At 42.5% G+C, this 18,479-nt stretch overlaps 1 protein-coding gene across 1 annotated transcript in view; it reads left to right on the forward strand.

The window, feature by feature from the left end:
* The first annotated feature begins 6,027 nt into the window (after nt 1-6,027).
* OBI1 (ORC ubiquitin ligase 1) overlaps nt 6,028-18,479 on the forward strand; it is a 37,487-nt gene continuing 25,035 nt past the window's right edge. The window contains exon 1 of the mRNA XM_020810847.3: nt 6,028-6,257. Within this exon, the coding sequence (XP_020666506.2) occupies nt 6,186-6,257 (72 nt within the window). The 5' untranslated portion in view covers nt 6,028-6,185. The remainder of the gene's footprint in view (nt 6,258-18,479) is intronic.

Consider the following 18,479-nt stretch of genomic DNA (forward strand, 5'->3'; position numbering starts at 1 on the left):
AAGGATTTAAATAGTTTTAAGGAAAGAACTCTTTGGTTTAAAGAGCTAATGGTTGAAGTTATATGCTCCAAAGCAAGGAAATTAAGATCACAGGTCAACCACCCTGCCAAAACATGGGCACACTGAAGCACCTTTCTTGCATATCAACGTCTCCTGTTTTGGTTCCATGGGGTCCAAGACTATGGAGCCCCACAGGGGTCAAACAGGTCCCAAGTGCTATTCAACATATATATGAAGCTGTTGGGGTAGGTCATCCAGAGATTTGAGGTTTGCTATCATCAGTATGCTGATAACACACAGCTCTGTCTCTCCTTCACATCATCTGCAGTGGATGCCATTTGGCCTCAGTAACAGACTGGATGAGGACTAACCAGTTGAAATTAAATCCTGACAAGATATTCTATTGTTGGGAAGGTCACCAGATAGGTTAGGTAGCAACCTGCCTGGTCTGGATGTGGTTACACTTCCCCTGGAACATGAAGTTCGTAAATCAGGTATGATCCTGGACCTGTCTCTCTCTATGAAGAAGCCCACCAGCCATGGCCAGGTCTGCCTTTCTCCAACTGTGTCAGATTGTCTAGTTACACCCCTACCTGCATAGGAAGTCTCTGACAACACTACTCCATGCATTGGTAATCTCAAAAAATGATTACTGCAAGGCTCTCTATGTGGGCTTGCCCTTGGAGATGATACAGACACTTCAGCAGGTCCAGAACACAGTGGTCTGCCTAGTTTCTAGGGCTTCCAAATTTGATCACATCTCCCCAATCCTGGCCCACATGCATTGGCGCCTTGCCAAATTCAAGGTGTTGGTGCTAACACCCAAAGCCCTAAATAGTTAGGGACCTCAATACCTTTGGAGTATCTCTCCCAAAGAACTACTTCCCACGTCACACATACCTCACAAGCTTTGTTGCTTCGGGTGCCTATACCAAAGGAGCCCCTGAATATATCAACTAGAGACTGAGCCTTCTTGGTAGTGGCCCCATTTGTGTGGAAATCATTTCCATCGGAGGCCCGCCAGGACCCTTCCCTCTAGACCTTTTGTAAGCTAGTTAAGATAAGAGTTTTTAAAAGAAGCCTTTAGTGGCATCCTTCCCCTTCATTAGTTTTCTGCTGACCCTTAGATTCCATCATCTACTTCAGCTGTCACCACCTATTGTTGCTGGTCTTATTATTTTGTCATTGTTTTTAAATCATGTTATAGTTTATGGCTGGTGAGTGGCTGTATTGTAACATTGCTTAAAACTGCCCAGAACGTTGACTGTCTCTGGATGGGCAGTACAGAAATTCAATAAAAATAATAATAAATACTTCATATAAATACAATAGAGGAAGTCCAGTTTTTGATTCCATGAATCCTATGCTATGTCAGGAAAGAGCAACCTCACAGAGGCTGTAATACAGGTTCCCAGCAACCTGAGGCTACCAGCCCCCAATTTTGTTTTTAAATTTTTCTCAGAAAATCAATTTGCATCTCCTAATTTGCTATTTGTTTAAATATTTTTACCCTGCCTTTCTCCTTAAAAAGGACCCAAGGCAGCTTACATAATGGAAAGACAATATTTAAAGCTGAAAACAATGAGTGTACAATGGTGGTTTACATCATTAAAAGGCAATATTTCAAGTTAAGAACAATGAGTATAAAAAGGCAGCTTATGCAATTAAAAGACAATATTAAAGCTAAAAACAGTAAGTATACAAATATTTAAAAAGAACAAATACCACTGAGAAATGGTAAAGACAAGTAGTACTAAAAACCCAGTCAAATAAGTAATGCCTAGCAATCTGTCCACAACCGAGGATGAGATGGCTGGACAGTGTCTGCGAAGCAACCAACATGAATTTGACACAACTCCGGGAGGCAGTGGAAGATAGGAGGGCCTGGCATGCTCTGGTCCATGGGGTCATGAGGAGTCGGACACGACGATGAGCAATCTGTCTAAAATCAGGTGGGATGATGTGTGAGATCTGTTTGCCATGCCTGAAAGGGCCTTAGCAACCTCATGAGTCATGACGCCCTACATGCAAAAACAAAAAACAAAACCACACTCTGTGTTTTTAAATGGCCACTAGAGGACATGAGGGGGCTTTTCCAGTTAGTCTTTTCTTTCTCACATATATGGGCTCTGGAATTGTGTGGCCCTCCAAGTTCAGCCCTTGAACATTGGAAAGTTGTCCACCCCTTGATGAAGTCCATAGATCCACGGAATAACCATTCCCCAAAATACAGATCAGTTGGACTGAACTAAGCCTATGAATAGGAGTGCCCTGCCAATACGCTGTTTGTAGATGTTGACACAATCAGATCTTTCACACCACTAACAAGACGCTATACAGTGAGTGGGGTGGTGGGTGGGATGAGGCTATAATGTTTATTTGTGGCCAAAATACAGGTACTGTATATGGATGACACACAATTATGCCCAGGCAGAAGAGGAAACTTGAACTGTGATCTGGTTTTCCTTGCTTTTTTGATGCCTTACTGATTCAAACCAAAGAGCCCCCACTTTTTCCTCATTTTGAGACTTTTCCTGCTGTTTGAAACACAGGAGCACAGAAGCATCCATGTTTGAAAAGTACGTTTGTGCTTCTATGCCCAAGCCCCCCCCCCTTTTACAGCCACCGTACAAATTTTAAAAAATGAGAAGTCAACAACAACATAATGGAAGGAGGAGCAAATCAGCACAAGGAGTATTTATTAATTTGTTTCTTATTGGATTTTTATCCCGCCCTTCCAGACAGGAGTCTACTCAGGGGGGCTCACAATATATTATGTATTTAACAACAATTAAAATCTACAATAATACTATAATCAAGATGGGATAAACAGCAAGACCAAGAAAAGTAAAAGTCAAGTATTGGCAGGAGGGAAGGCTTGCCTAAAGAGCCAAGTTTTTAATTGGCTCTTGAAAACACCCAGTGATGGTGCCAGGCAAATCTCTGGCAGCCAGCTGTTCCATAGTCGAGGGGCCACCGTCGAGAAGGCCCGGTTTCTTGTTCTTTCTTTCCGGGCCTCTCTCGGCGTCAGGCCCTCAGCCATCTTTCCTGGCTATGGTGATTGACTCGAGTAGATCTAGGTGGGAGAAGGTGTTCTGCCAAGTATCGAGGTCCTAAACTGTTTAGGGCTTTGTATGTCATCATTAACACTTTGAAGTCAACGCGGAAACGAATGGGCAGCCAATGCAGAGCAGCCAGAATGGGAGAGATATGCTGGTGTTTTCTCGTTCCGCTAAGTAATCTGGCTGCCGCATTCTGCACCATTTGAAGTTTCCGCATCAATCTCAAAGGTAGCCCCACATAGAGCGCATGGACCAGAGTGGTGAGGGGCCTGCCATCAAGACAGGGATGCAGCTGGGCAATCAGCCACAGATGGTAATTGGTGGAGCAGACCACTGATGCCACCTGGGTATCCATGGTGAGCGCCGGGTCAACATGTACTGCCAAGCTGCAAACCTCACTCTTCGCGGAGAGAGTCGCTGCCCCCAAAAAAGAGAGGGAGTTTCCCAAGCCGCCAATGGAGGGGCCACCCACCCTCAGGACCTCTGTCTTGGCCGGGTTCAGCCTCAAACCATTCCCCTGCATCCATTGCAGTACAGCCCCCAGACAACGCTGAACGGACAAAACGGCATCCACTGAAGTAGGTGAAAAGATGTAGAGCTGCGTGTCGTCAGCATACTGATGGCACGAAACTCCACACACCCTGATGACCCCACCCAACGGCCTCATATAGATGTTAACCAGCATTGGGGAGATGATTGACCCCTGTGGAACCCCACAATTGAGGCTCCATGGGGCCGAGTACCAGCTGGCAACCAGCATTGTTAGGGAGGTCAGCAGGACCAAAGATCAGAATGAGATCTGGTTTTGCTACAGAGGTTAAAAACAACAAAAAGGCGGTTTTAGCTTTGCTCAGAGCAAGAGAAGATGAAGGAAGGGGTTGTTCTCCTATGTGGAAAGGATGGAGACGTGTTAATGGGTGGCAGGGAGGAGGCGTGACAAAACAACTCTTTTGCTTCTGTGTTATTCCACAAGGATAAGTGTGGTTATCACAGCACACACAGAATAAAGGAGACAGTGAGAAGACCACAGCCCAAGACAGGTAAAGAGTTGGTATGAAAACATCAAGGCTATTTTGAAGGTACTCAAGTGTCCAAAGCCAGAGGATTAAGCCAGAGGGTGAAGGAACTGGCAGAGGCAATCTTAGAGCTTCTGCCTTTGAGAGTTCTTCAAGGACTGAAGACAGAAGGTATGTGAATATTGTCTCCATCTTTGAAGGCAGGTGGAGAGCCAGGCAACTCCTAACCCACACCACCTGCTTTCGCCAACTCTAAATGGAAAGGCTTTCCAGGGTTTCAGGAAAGGTTTTTTTCCTGGCCCTACTGAGTGGTCTCCCATCCAGTGCTGATCAGATTTGATCCTCCTTAGCTTCTGAAATGAAACAAGGACATGTTCAGGGCTGGTGTGGGATAAAGAACTCATTTTCAGTACCATTGTCATAAGCCAAAGGAGGAATTAATTTTATTTGAAATATTTTTTCTACTTTTAGTCATAAAAAGGACCCAAGGTGGCTTATATCATTTAAAAAACAATATTCAGAAGCTAAAACAATAAGTATACAAATATTATTAATTAATTTAATTACATTTTTATCTTGCCCATCTAATGCCAAAGCCACTACTCTAGGCAGTTTAAAATGTCATAATGTAAAAAATATAATAACACTACAATGATAATCTAATAAAACATCAGGCAAAAACCCAAATCTCTAAATGTAAAATAACTAACACAGAAAATACAAAGATAAAATTACAGAAAAAATATAGATACATTCTTTCAGGTATGAATGTTGATGTATCAGAGGAAGTGGCAATTTTCTTGAAACTGATTATCCAGAGAAAACTGCTACCTGAATCTAGTCCACTGGGTCTTATTTGATCCTTGGTCTTACATTTGCTTATGGAGCTTCTACTGTATACCTTAACTTGCTGGATTTTATTTATCCATTTACTAGTTTATTTTAGTATGCCAATAAAAGTATTATGATGATACAAAGATACAATACACAGTAGATGGTGGCAAAACAGAGACAGTTATTCCAGAGTAAACGGAATATAAACTATCACAAGCAAAATTAGCTCAATGTAAGACTATGGAAAGCCTGTGTAAACAGCCATGTTTTCAGTTATTTTCTAAAGTCAAGGAGGGTGGGGGCCTGTTGCATCTCTGTCAGGAGAGAGCCCTATACCCATGCGGCCACCACAGAGAATCCCAGTCGTTGATTTCTGTGCCTCCTCCAGAGTAGCTACTCATAACATACTGAAATATGAGGGGCAGGTGGGGCAGGCGTTTCCCTCAGTCGTTCTGAGAGACAGGCACTCAGATGAAAAAGAATCAAACAAATACTACACTAAAAATGGGGGGGGGGAATCAACATCCAAAACAGATTCAAAGCAACAAGGCACAACTCCCCATTTAAAAGCCCTGGCACATAGCCAGGCACTAAGGCAAAGCCTATCTGAAGAGAAAGGTCTTTGCCTGCTGGGGAAGGGCGGCAGGGATGGAGCCGGTTTAGCCTCCTGTGGGAGGGAGTTCCAAAGGCTATGCGCAGCTACAGAGAGGCCCCTCCTGAACTCCGAGGGTTACTGACTGACCTTGGGCCAACAGGCCACTGGCACTCAGCCCTAGCCGAAGGAAGGGCTCCGACACTTCCCATCCCACGCTGCTTTTCGACCACAGGTGGTAATGGATGCCCCGCCAAGATAAAAGCGAAGGTTGACACGCTCAGATGCTCTTCTAAAAGCCCATCTCACAGAGCGTGAAGAAATTACTCATTGACTACAACTCCCATAATCCCCCGGAAAGCATAGAGTCTTGTAGCTCCAAACAAACATGTGCCCATTTGCTCCTCGCCCTCCCCTTGGGCGGAGAAAAAAAGGACAAATCCGGGGAAACGGGGCACGTTGTTCACGCTCGGGGTTCTCAGATTTCTCAGCTCCACCCCCCTCCGGCGAGAAGGCTGAAAAGCGCCTCCGTCCGTGCGAGGAAGATTGGCCTCGCTGCCCTGCCGTACTCGGAGCCTTAGCAGCGTGAGAGTTGGAAAGCGAGCCTTCCTCGGCCGCTGGTGCGGTTCTTGCAGCCTGTGGATTGGAACTTCCACGCTCGCGGGATTCGAAAACGTCATAATGGCTCAGAACGTTCAGAACGTTACTCTCTCTCTCACGCTGCCCATCACTTGCCACATTTGCCTGGGAAAGGTAAAGCCACCTGCGTTCGTGATGTAATGCCAAAGGGAATGGGGGGGGGGAGAGTTTAATCCGCCCGGCACCCACGCCACTCCCTTTAAAATGTGCACGGAGCGCAGGAAATCCATGCTCTAAAAGGCAGGAGAGCGACCCGAATTCCCGGGATAATTCCACCCCCTCAGCCTGTGACATGTGGCCGACGATTATTCAGTCCTAGTCCTGTCTCTTTAAAAAATCCGCTGTTCTCTCAACGCTCATGCCCGTGGTCGCTTTTAAAGATGGGAGGAGAAAGGGAGGCCCTAGCTAGGCGCGGTAGCGTTTGGTGATCGTAGCGGAGCTCCATTTTCCGGAAGATTTACAGTATTTCGGTTTTTCCGGCTGCTTGAGTTTTTTGCGTTCTTCTCCCGAATATAAAATATTGCTCTTGTTTTATAAAAAGTGACAAAAACTATTAGAAGATTGTGTTGGAGGCAAGGGTTTGTGGCGGGGAGGGGACGCAGCCCTTCCTCCTTTCCTCTTCCTTGTATTGTTCCTTTTTGAAGTGATTAAAGATTAATGTCGATGATTTCGATTAGTGTCGCCCCTGCCCCTTTTTTTGTTTTTAGAGATAGTAATAAGATTTGGGGAATTTTGAGATGTGTGCCAGTTCCAAGGAAGGCCAAATAATTTGGAGCCGGGATCAAGGAAGATAGACTTAAATTCTGCTAGGAGTTCCTGTGCTTTTCACTTGCCTTTGCATCTCTTCCTGCATTGCTGATGCACATTTGATTTTTTGGTTTTCTCATGGTTTTAGGTTCACTGAACTTAGAATTATTTTGTGTTCAGTAAATTATTTTGTGTTCACCTAGAGTGGTCCTATGTGATTCAGATAGGCGGGATATAAATTAAATAAATAATAAAATAATAATAATAATGTAGATTTTAAACCACCTGTAAAGCTAATCCTAATCTCTAATGATTTTTGGTTTAATTTGTAGGACCTGGTTTTAATTTCATGGGGGGGGGGAATCTGCAAAAGGCAATAGGGTGCTCTGGTTTCTGTACAACAAAGCAAACAAATTTTCTTAAATACAAAACTCATTGCTTCAATGCTTCAGAGTTAATAAATGATTTTGCAATATTGAATTAACTCTCCTAACTTATTGCCAGGATCTTTGCATCAGCCAGTCCTTTGAAAATGTAGGATCACTGTCAATAATACAACCATCATTTCCTGCTTTCCATTTTACTCTGATCCCACTTATGCAATGTTGTATATTGTACGTACATACCTAAGGCTCCGGTATTCTACTCCATATATGTCAGGAAGCAGGTTACAATCTCTGAAAGCTCATTCTCAAATAAATTAGTTTTAAACGTTACACAAGACGTGGGTTTTTTCCTTACTTATTTTTCCTGTCATTTTAAACTTTTTTTTTTGATGTATTGATTTATTTGATTTCCTGCCCTTGCCCATCTTACAAAGCCATGGGGAAACTTTGTTCCTTCTGAATAGTTGTGTGGTACTATTTTTCTGTAGACTCTGACATATGTACTGTCATATGAGTGTAGTGTTCGGGAAAAGATCTTAACCTCCTGCTTCAGAAATTAGTGGTGGTAGCAGTTCTCATGATGACAGAACTCCACCAGCTAGTTCCATCTTCACTGAAATTGGATACTAAAGCATGCTGCTTGGTAGCAAACATTTGGGGTATTCTCTCGGACTGCAGTGAGGATTGGCCATTTTCTACATGTAGCACTTCCACAGCAAGACAACTATTTATGTTTTGTTTATCAGTTATGTTTATCCCCACTCTTCCTTACCATAAGCTTGAGATGGTGTGCATGGTTCTCCCTCATGTATCTAAGAAGCTGATTCCCCCCACACATTGGTACTTATTCCCATTCCAATAGTCAGGTAGAAACCATGGGCAGGCCTATGAATGGTTAGATTTAGGGAGCTGCATCAGGTAGCAAGATGCTGAGTATGAGGAGTGGCAAATGGTTAATTATTTGATTTGTTGTACTTGTAGTTTTATGTTCAGGAAGGGAAGATATGTTTTTGAAATTTTCTGTCTCCAGTGACAGCTTTTGACTACTGTGTACCATAGACTTGTGGCAGGGAGGCAATATATGCCCCAGGCAGCAACATGTTCAGTACTAGGCTCTGTTAGTAGCCCTATCCTTGCTTGAGAACTATACCTAGCACGTTTTTGGAATGGAAATAGCACTGGAAAGGTTCTTAGGTTTGTGTCAGGAAAAATATATTCTGGTGCATTTCCCATGGTGTTACTTAATTGCTTCACTTTAGTTTGTTGGCGAAACACATGATTTCTTTAGCTTGGAGCCCTGCAGAAACAGCTTCCTCATTAAATGCTGTGGGTGCATATTGCTAGTGTGAATAAAACACAAAGGATATCCCCCCACACACACATACAGTTTTCAAAGCAACCTCATTCCAGTCCTGGCCAAAGAGGAGACATTATGTTCTAGATTCTAACAGCCCTCCCAATGCTTCTGGAGTTTCAGGAAGACAGGAAAGCGATTAGACCCTCTCCCCACCTCTCTTCTCTTTTAACTTACTCTGTATGTACTAAAAGGCCTTGGCAGTACACCTTTTTCTTGTTCTCTTCCCCAATTACAGCTTCTTTTCAGTTGAAAAAGGCCACCGCCTAGAGTGGCCTTTTAAGCCAGATGGGCGGGGTATAAATCAAATAAAGAAAGAAAGAAAGAAATATGTTCTGTTGCTGTTTGTAGAACAATTCCCCATGAACATGAGAGTACCTGTGCTGGATACAAGTCACAAGGGCAACATTACTCACTGCATGACATGCTCAAAATATTTTTGGAATACCACATTAATTCTGATGATAGTCATCATGCTGCTGATAGCCATTTTGTCAAAAGGTGGTTTGATTTCCATTTTGACTATTAGAATTTGGCTTTGGCTATTGTGTGATTAGTTTTTGGATGACTAAATTGCTATTTGGTGATTGGGTTGGCTAGTGCAATAAAAAAGCCAGGGTAAGCCCCCACCACCACCAATTTACCCATTGCTCTATATTAGGAGAAGGTGTGAAGAACAGGGAGGAGAAGGGTCTCTGTTTCATCATCAGGAGACCTTTGCTGGTAAACCATTGTTGGGTAGACTAAGCAAGATGGACAAAGTGTCAGGTCTGGTCTGGGACAGGTTTCTTGTTCCATTCTTCTGGTTGGTACTCTCTCCATATAATGCGAGGATAGAGACTGGTGCATTGCACCTACCCACCCACCCCAATTCTGAATCACTTTGTTTCATTGTACTGCCAAGCCTGGCCTTGCCACTAGGAAAAGTAGGGCTACTGTCTTGGGCAGCAGTTGCCAGAGCAGGCTCCTGGCTATGTCTCTGGAACTCCTCATCTGTTTCCTTTTGCTGGAGTACAGAACAGTGTCATCTAGCCCAGAGGAGCTGTCTGGGAGCCTCTGAACTTGTCTCCTCTCTCAGGTAGTGTGGTTAGTGCTCTCTCATTGCTACTGCCGCTGCTAGTTCCACTTGCTTCTGAATCTGGACTGGGGTAGTGGTGGGTGTATCCTCTTTTCCTTTGCTTCAGGCAGCAGAATGTCTTAAGCTGGCCAGCAGTTTGCAAGCGCCGCGTTTTTCTTTAGCAGAGCAAAAACCCATGTTTGGAAAAAACTATGTTTCTTGGCGGAACTTGCCGTATAGTTTCAGTAGCATATACTCTCTGTGGAAAATGAAGCTGGGTTGCCCTTCATCATTTATTTATCCTGTCTATGAGGCCACTGAGGAAAATATCACCCTTACCAACCATCTCCTTCATGTTTTCATACACATCACCATTGGACACAAGGTGTCGTGTGGGAGCTGCTTTTCTGTGACTTGGTCCCATTTGGGTACTAGCAAGAGCCTTGTGACTGAGTCAACCACACAGAACGTTTCTTGGAATCTAGGGTCTTGCACCCCATCAGAAAAAGTGTAATGCTAGGTATAGAAAAAGTATGTCTGGCAGTTGAATACATTTTATGTTATATCTACTTAAAGACTGAATGGTTTCAGCTAGTAGTTCTCCAGATATGAATTATCTTTGCCTAAAATCCGTAATTACTGTATATGAGTATTTATTTTATTTTTTTAAAAAAACAACAGTTTCCCTCTTTTCTTGCATGCATCTTTCCGGCCTTGATTCTCAATACTGTAAGATGCTAGGAATTGAATTTGATCTGTTTTCGGAGCCAGAGTGGTATAGTGGGTAGAATCTTGAACTGTGACTCAGGATTCAAATCCCTGGTTGGTCATCAAAACTCATTGGAGGTGGTGGTAGCGTTGATAAGACCCTCAGCATAATATCTCACATACCTTGTGTCAACTCTGTGAGGGCCACTGTAAGTCAGATGCAAGTTGACTGGAAATAAGAATAATACAATGCATCTGATAAGTCAGGTGTATCTTGGCAACACTTCGCACATGCACATTCTCTTTCCCCTCCTTATTTCACTTCACATGACCACTCTCGGTATCCGATGTCTCAGCAAGGCTCAGCTTTCCATAGGAGCTAGACTCCTGCAGGCTCTTCTGGTGCTGTTTAGAAAGTTGATTTGTTCTCTTAGTTTACAAATGAATATATTTCTCCACATCCAGGGGTTCTCCATGTATCTGGAAAAAGTTGTCTTATTTTTGAGCTTGACATTGGTTTCTGTCTTGGCAAGCATTAGGCTTTCCAGTTTGGCATTAGAGAAAGAACGAATGGGACCTTCCATACAACACTGTGCATCATGAGAGCAGTAGTTCTGTTCAGTGTTGCAGCCAACCTACACCATAACCCTGTTGTCTCTTTGAAGTCCTAAGGTTATGAGGGTTCAGAATTTGAAAGGACACTTCCAGCTCCCAAGGCTTTCGTCTGTTGTGCTACAAGGTCTGAAGAGGAAGTTATGTGAAAGAACTGCCTGCAGCTCCGGAAAGCAGCCTCCTGTTATAGTTGGCAGTAGTGGCCTAGATCAGGGGTCTCAAACATGCGGCCCGGGGGCCATTTGTGGCCTGCCAGATGATAATTTGTGACCCCCCACCTTGCCTGCCCCCCTCAAGCACCCACGCATCCTCTGCTATCAAGAGTAAAAAAAAAAGCCTCGCCTCGCTCGCCGGCTCTCTCCCAAGATAGTGCCTCTTGCACCCTTCATCTGGAACTGCAACCTGCCAGCCATCCTGCCTGTCTGCTGGCTGGCAGGCTGCAGATCCGGGTGGAGGGTGCAAGAGGTGCTGTCTTGGGGGAGAGCCTGTGAGCAAGGCGCGCTGCTGTCCCTTTTCCCCAAGTGCCCGAGCCACCACTGAGCATGCCTGAGAGCGGAGCTCGCTCCCGGCCCGTCCTTGTAGAACACCTCCAAGCCGCCAACAGCAGCTGCTGCCACCACCGCCTCTTCTAGGGAAGCGGCTCTCTGGCTCTCTTTCTCTCTTGGCACCCCAGCACCAGCCCGGCCAGCGGCCACCTTAGCACCCGATGGTGCTTCCTCCTCCTGCTCCTCTTCGTCCTGCTTCAGACGCCTCGGCTCTGGAAGCTGACTGGGCTCACCTCACAGAGTTTGCTCCCCTGTCATGGTGGGGGTAGCTGCTGCTGCTGAGTGTGCCTTTTTTTGAGGGGGCCCTCAGAGAAAGGTTGCCAGACCTCCGTGTGTGTGTGTGTGTGTGTGTGTGTGTGTGTGTGTGTGTGTGTGTGTGTGTGTGTGTGTGTGTGTGTGTGCGCGCATGCACCTGTGGGGGCCCCTGCCCAATTCTGTTTTGCAGGTATCGATGGGGGCTTTTCTCCTTTGGCAAGGCGATTCTTTGATGACTTTTTTTAAAAAAATGTTGTGCCCTCCCTCCCCCCCAGCTAGGCAGTCGCCGGCACTCCCTCCCTTCTCTGCTTCTTCGTCCTGCTGCTATTGCTGCTAGTGGTAGTGAAGAAGGAGCTGGAGGGGGTCATGGCTGGCGATGAGGGCTCCTCCTCCTCGGAGCCCCAGCCAGGCTAAGGAAACTCCTGGGCAGCTTCCTCGGGCTCTTGCTCCCCTTGGCAGAAAATCTGATGCGGCCCAGACTCTGCCTCCAGCGGCCCCCAGGTAAATTGAGTTTGAGACCCCTGGCCTAGATGGAGAAATAGCCTGATATGAATGTGTGTGTGTGTGTGTGTGTGTGTGTGTGTGTATGTATGTATGTATGTATGTATGTATGTATGTATGTATGTATGTATGTTAGGATATGAAAGGGAAGGTTTGGAAGCAAAATGTTTTCCAGGAAAATTTTAAGTGCTGGAACATTTTCTTCCCCAACATCATTCAGTGGAAGTAAGAAACTGGTGCATTTTCATTTTAAAAGTAAAAGACAAAAGAGTTATACAATCAGAAAATAAATCAGAGTAAAAAATCGTAGTCAGATATATACAAATAATCTAGGGACTGTTTCCCATTCAAAGGGTTTTAGTGGTATGTATAAAAATGCAACTGGAGCACAACTCTACTCACAGATGTGCCAAAGACTCAATCCTATGCCTGTGGATTTTTAGAAGTAAAACCCACTGAACTCAGCAAGGTTTGCCTGGGCTGCTTGAAATCATATGCTCAAGGGTTGTATGAGGCTTCTTGAATCATGTTGGTCTCTAGCGTTTGATGTACTTATATGACAAGTGTTCTAGCGGGTTCATTATGAAGGGCTATATTTAGAAATTGACACAGAGTAAAAGTAGAGCTGTCATCTGATTGTGTGCCTCAACTGCTTGTTTAATCCCTCTGAATGCATGTATTCCTATCACCTTAATGTGAAATCCATTTTATCAGATGTTGGCTCTACCCACCATGCAGTTATGGTTGATAAGATGTTTCCATGTCATTTTCTCATGGAAACCAATTATGAGAAATATGCTGCCTCCCCCTTTCTAGGAACCTGTTTGTTTAGACTGTTATTCCCCAATCCTGCATTTCTACATTTTGTTCTTGTCATCTTGTGAAACTTTGCCGATTTTCCCCAGGGGGACAATAAATAGTGGCCAGATTGGATAAAAATCATTGATTTTTATTTTAAAAAGATTGATTTAAATCACAATTTAAATTAAAAATCTATTTTTTGATTTAAATTGTCAAATAATCAGATTTTTAAAAAATTTAAATTGTGATTCAAATCAAATAGTGGTAATTAGGGGATGAAAATTGTGGTCTCCTAGTCCTTTCTTTTTGACCAGACTCACTTTTGGTGGAACATGTATCATCCTATCATTTATTTTAGAGGGTGAGCAGACTTTGACTAGCACACCACTTGTTGATGTGGGGGTTGATTTCTGAGTAACACCATATAGCATGCCACACTTCTTCAAGAGAAAAATTTAAGAGGCAGCTTCCTCTTCTTTGTATGGTTTCCTTAACAGATCCAGATTATGGTTTGCTTAACAGATCCATGTTCTTGATTATGTTTTGTTTATTTACATGGTGGCTTAAGAAAAAATTAAGTTGCTTCCCTTTCCCAGGTTTGATATCTGTGTCTTTCTGCATGTTAAAAAACAGGGAAATTTCCAAAAGATGAAAAAAAAACTTAGATTTCAAGCAAAAGTCCTGGTTGAATCTGTGCCCTCCAAAGTGTATAAACTCAGACCACAGATTAAACTCAAAACAGGTACACGGATACATCTTTCTTGTACCTTCCACCCAGAGTAAACACTGCAGCATAATCCCACTATAATCCCTCATTCCCAAAATAGCAGATCACTAGTGGTGTTGCTGAAATGAAACACAGGCTTTAGTAGTGACATCTACAGACTCTGTGGTACGATCCTGTCCACAGTTCCAGAATCATTGCTACGTCAGTCACTTGGTTCATATATATGAAGAGGAAGTCTCATTGTGTTTCATGGAGAAGTGGGTTTTTCCTTCTTCTTTGTGGGATTCATTGCTTAGGGCTAAAACAGCACATTCCAGAAAAACTGGATGGAATCTGGAGCAACTCCTCTTGTAGCATACAGTACCACACACTGCTGCAGTTCAGAATGGTGCTCATATTATCCTTTTTCTGGATTCTTTTCTGCTCTGGATTTTGCAGGCACACTCCAGTTTCAGGTGATACAGGACTGCCCTTTTTTCCCTCACGTTGTCTGCCCTCCCCTTCCTTATTCACCACCAACATTTTTTACTAAAACCAAATCTTGTTTCTCTTTTCAGAATATATATATATATATATATATATATATATATAAGAACCCATAGGTTTTTTTAAAATTGTATTTATTATCTTTAAAATGTGTTAAACTATCTAGAGCAGATCATCTTATAAAATAAAAATTAAAGATAAGGTGTGAAAATTGACACTTCAGTGATGAGAGCTCATTGTAAATGATGAATTACTTTTGGAAGATAAAGCCAAAATTCTTAAACTGTTTGATTCCTGTGGCAGTTCACTCTAGAATTAACATAGTGTCGGAAAGAACCCCATTTTGTAGCTACTTATCTATTAGCCACTAACCCACCCAGCACTGTTGATTGGTCCCTAATAATTCATTAAAGCAGTTGATCTACAGGTTAAAGCATGCAGTCCTATGGCAAAATAATTTAGTCTTGTTCCACTCTATGAAATTGTTTGAGTTTTCAGAACAGTTGTTTAACACAGATTTAATAGACTTCCAGATACCCAACAGTTATTTTTCCTGACACTGGGCCAGCTAGAAACTCTGTGGCTGAATTTATGTTTGTTTATTTTGCACCGCGGGTGGCCATTTTAGAGCCGCCGATCAGCTGCTGCCCAGAGTGGTTGACTAGACCAGATGGGTGGGATATAAATCAAATAAATAAATAAATAAATAAATAAATAAATAAATAAATAAATAAATAAATATTTCTTAGATTCAAATTGCCTCATGAATTCTAGTTCAGTTAAGGAGACAGAATACAGTGGTGCCTCACTTGACGAGGATAATTCGTTCCATTCAAATCGCTGTTAAGTGAAATTCTCGTCAAGCGAAATTAAAAAACCCATTGAAATGCATTGAAAACCGGTTCAATGTGTTCCAATGGGCGAGATACCTGCTCATTTTACGAAGAACCTCCATAGGCGGCCATTTTCTGGTGCCTGTAAAGCGAGGCGTCCGTCCTAAAGCACAGCGGGGAGCCATTTTGCACAGCGGGTGGCCATTTTAGAGCTGCTGATCAGCTGTTTTAAAATTGTCGTATAGCGAAAAATAGGTTCCCAAAGCAGGGAACCGATCGTCGTTAAGCGAATTTTCCCCATAGGAACATTGTTTTGCGGTTGCAATAGTGATTACAAAAACTTCATCGTAAAGTGGTTTCGTCGTTTAACGAGGTAATCGTTAAGCGAGGCACCACTGTACTTTTAAGCAGTCTATCATCCGGCAATTAACCAGACTCAAACCATATAATCTTAGAACTGAGGAGCTGGAAAGGAACCCTATGGATCATGGAGTCCAGTTCCTGTCAAGGAGGTATAGTGGAGAATCAAACTCCCAACCTCTGGCTCTGCAGCCAGATGCCTAAACCACTGAGATATCCAGCAGTTCAGCTACAGTAAGGTGACTATATCTCATGTTGCACTTTCAGATGGTAAACTATAATGATTATCTCTTTGTGTGGGCCTCCATCTGAAACACATAGGATTCTGCAAATAACACTTGGTATAGCATCCTGGTCTTGGAATAGGCTACTTTTCTGCCCATCAGAAGATAATATTTGAATGAACTTCCCAGAGAAGCTCGCCTGGTGCCAGCTTTATTTCCAGACCATGTGAAGACTTCATTTGCTCAGGTAGACAAGACAGGAATAACTGTTTCTTGTTACAGTTGACTTTTACCTTATTGACTTGTAATTGCTGACTGCCATGAGACTATGTCCTGAAGAACAGTTCAGAAATAAGCGGAATAAATAGCCATTGTCCATTGTAGTCCTGTGACAGTGTGTTTGAACTGAGGTTGGCTTCAGACTCTGTAAAACTTTCTCTCACTCTCTGTTCATTCATTCATTCATTCATTCATTCATTCATTCATTCAGCATGCCACCCCATTAGTGCAGAGGCACTAAATAGCTGAGTTCCCCAATGTGACATTCACCAAGTGTTTAGGAGTGCATGTCTGCTGTTTGTATTTTGCATATGGCCATTGCAACCTATGATCTGCAGTGACAAACACATTGACAGCTCCGTAAGTTTGCAGCCCCTGGTAGCAGCACAATATGGAGACTTCAGATGGTGGTGGAGGGGTCACATTCATTTTGTTTGCATAGACCTGCTATATGCTGTTAAGCATGGGCAAAGCCTGCAAAGCTGTAACAAGCACAGCTTGGCACAAAGTCTGATTCTTAAAGGGACTGTGACAACAACAAAGGGGCAAGGGCAGACCTTGCTAGAGAACTCAAATTACCACATTAACATTAGTCCCACTTACTCTGTAATCCAGGGTTCCTGATCACGTACAAAGCCTCGATGCAAGCAGGAACCTCCTCCTCTTCAGACTTGTGACTGCTTGCATGAGGAAAACAGTAAGGGAGGGGGTAGAGCTAGCTTCTTCTCTCTAAGCAGGTTGATGATCATGGATTACAGTCTAACTGAATAATTCTATTGTCTTACACATATACTGGTCTCTTAGAGCAGTGGTTCTTAACGTGGGCGATAATGCCCCCCAGGGGGCAATTTCATTTTTCAGGGGGGCAGTAGAACAAAAAGGGGCGGTGTGGGGGCGCTGGAGCAGAAGGGGGGCAGTAGGGGGGCGTTGGAGCAAGCTAAACCTGTGAAGATGGCTGCAGCTTTTTTACAGTGTGCATGAATATATATTTTCCTCCAATCTTAATTTAGTTTCAGAGTTTTTGTCTTGAAATTTTTAGTTCCTGCATTGCGGTTTGTTTTTATGCCCTTTTTATATTTCTTTTTGCGTCTTAAAATTCACTTACAACTAAATAATTACATGTTACTTTTTGGGAGCATTTCATTTTCTTGGAATTGAATTTTGTTTTCAGCGGTCATTAGATTTAAGTGTCTTAAATAAATAAATAAATAAATAAATAAATAAATAAATAAATAAATAAATATCATCACCGTGGGGAGGGGGCGATGATAACTTCTTCAATGGCTCAAGGGGGCGTTTCTTTCAAAAAGGTTAAGAACCACTGTCTTAGACTCCAGAGCTTCTGAAATAATTTCAAAAGTTTCCGTGTTAGCATTACTTCTAACAAAAATGTTATTTGTGAGTAAAGAATAACACAAGTGCTAAAAGCATATTACTTTTTAATATTTTTAAAAATCACTTGGAAATGGAAAAGGGATAAAAGACTGCATGGAGAAGGTGAAAGATAAAGGAAATACAAAAGAGTTTGGGAGGAGAGGGGATTTCTTGTCTTAACACCATTCAGATAGAAAGGTGGACAGGGGAACGGAAAAGTAAGGAAGGGAAAAGTAGAAAAATGACAAAATTTGAAGAGATTGAAAAAAGACTGAAACTAGAGGAAAAGACAGAAAGAAAAGGAATTTTAAGTCAAATATATAAATTATTAATTCAGGCTGAACAGGATGCACAAAGATTAAAAACACAGTGGCAATATGATTTGGATAAAGAAACAGTAGGAGAAGAGTGGGATAAATTGTGGGATCAAATAATTATGAAGAATATGACTGTAAGGATAAAGAAAAACTTAGAAGGTAGTATGGAGGTAGTATTTAATGCTGGTGAAACTGAATATAATAAATAAAAATATCATCACTATGTTGGAAGGGTGAAAAAGGGAAGAGGACATATTTACATATGTGGTGGTTATGTGAAGTAAGTAAGAAAGAATGGAAGCAAATTTTTAAAGAAATATGGGAAATAATTGGATTAAATATTCAATGTCCGTGTCAATGGCTTTATTGAACCTGGTTAAGAAAGATCAATTGTTGAAAGAAAATAAGGATTTAATTTTAATAATGGTTATGGCAGCAAGGTTAATATTTGCAAGAAATTGGAAAAATGATAACCATATTAATTTGGAGGAATGATATAGAGAATTATGGGATATGGCAATTAATGATAAATTGACATGTGATATGAAAACGAGGAGATCTATCAAAAATAATATTAAGAAAACATGGAGTGTATCGCTGGAGTATGTGTTTTGGAGAGGGAAGGGGTATACGCTGAGGGAAGAAACAATAAGTTTTTGGAGAGAGAATGGATTGAATGAATTTTAAAAATATTGTTAACGCCAGCACTGAGGGTGATGGTGGTACTGGTGTAGTAATTGTATTTTAATGTGGTGTTAGGTTTATGTTGT

This window comes from Pogona vitticeps, chromosome 3, assembly GCF_051106095.1.
Source record: "Pogona vitticeps strain Pit_001003342236 chromosome 3, PviZW2.1, whole genome shotgun sequence".
NCBI classification, from domain to species: Eukaryota; Metazoa; Chordata; class Lepidosauria; order Squamata; family Agamidae; genus Pogona; species Pogona vitticeps.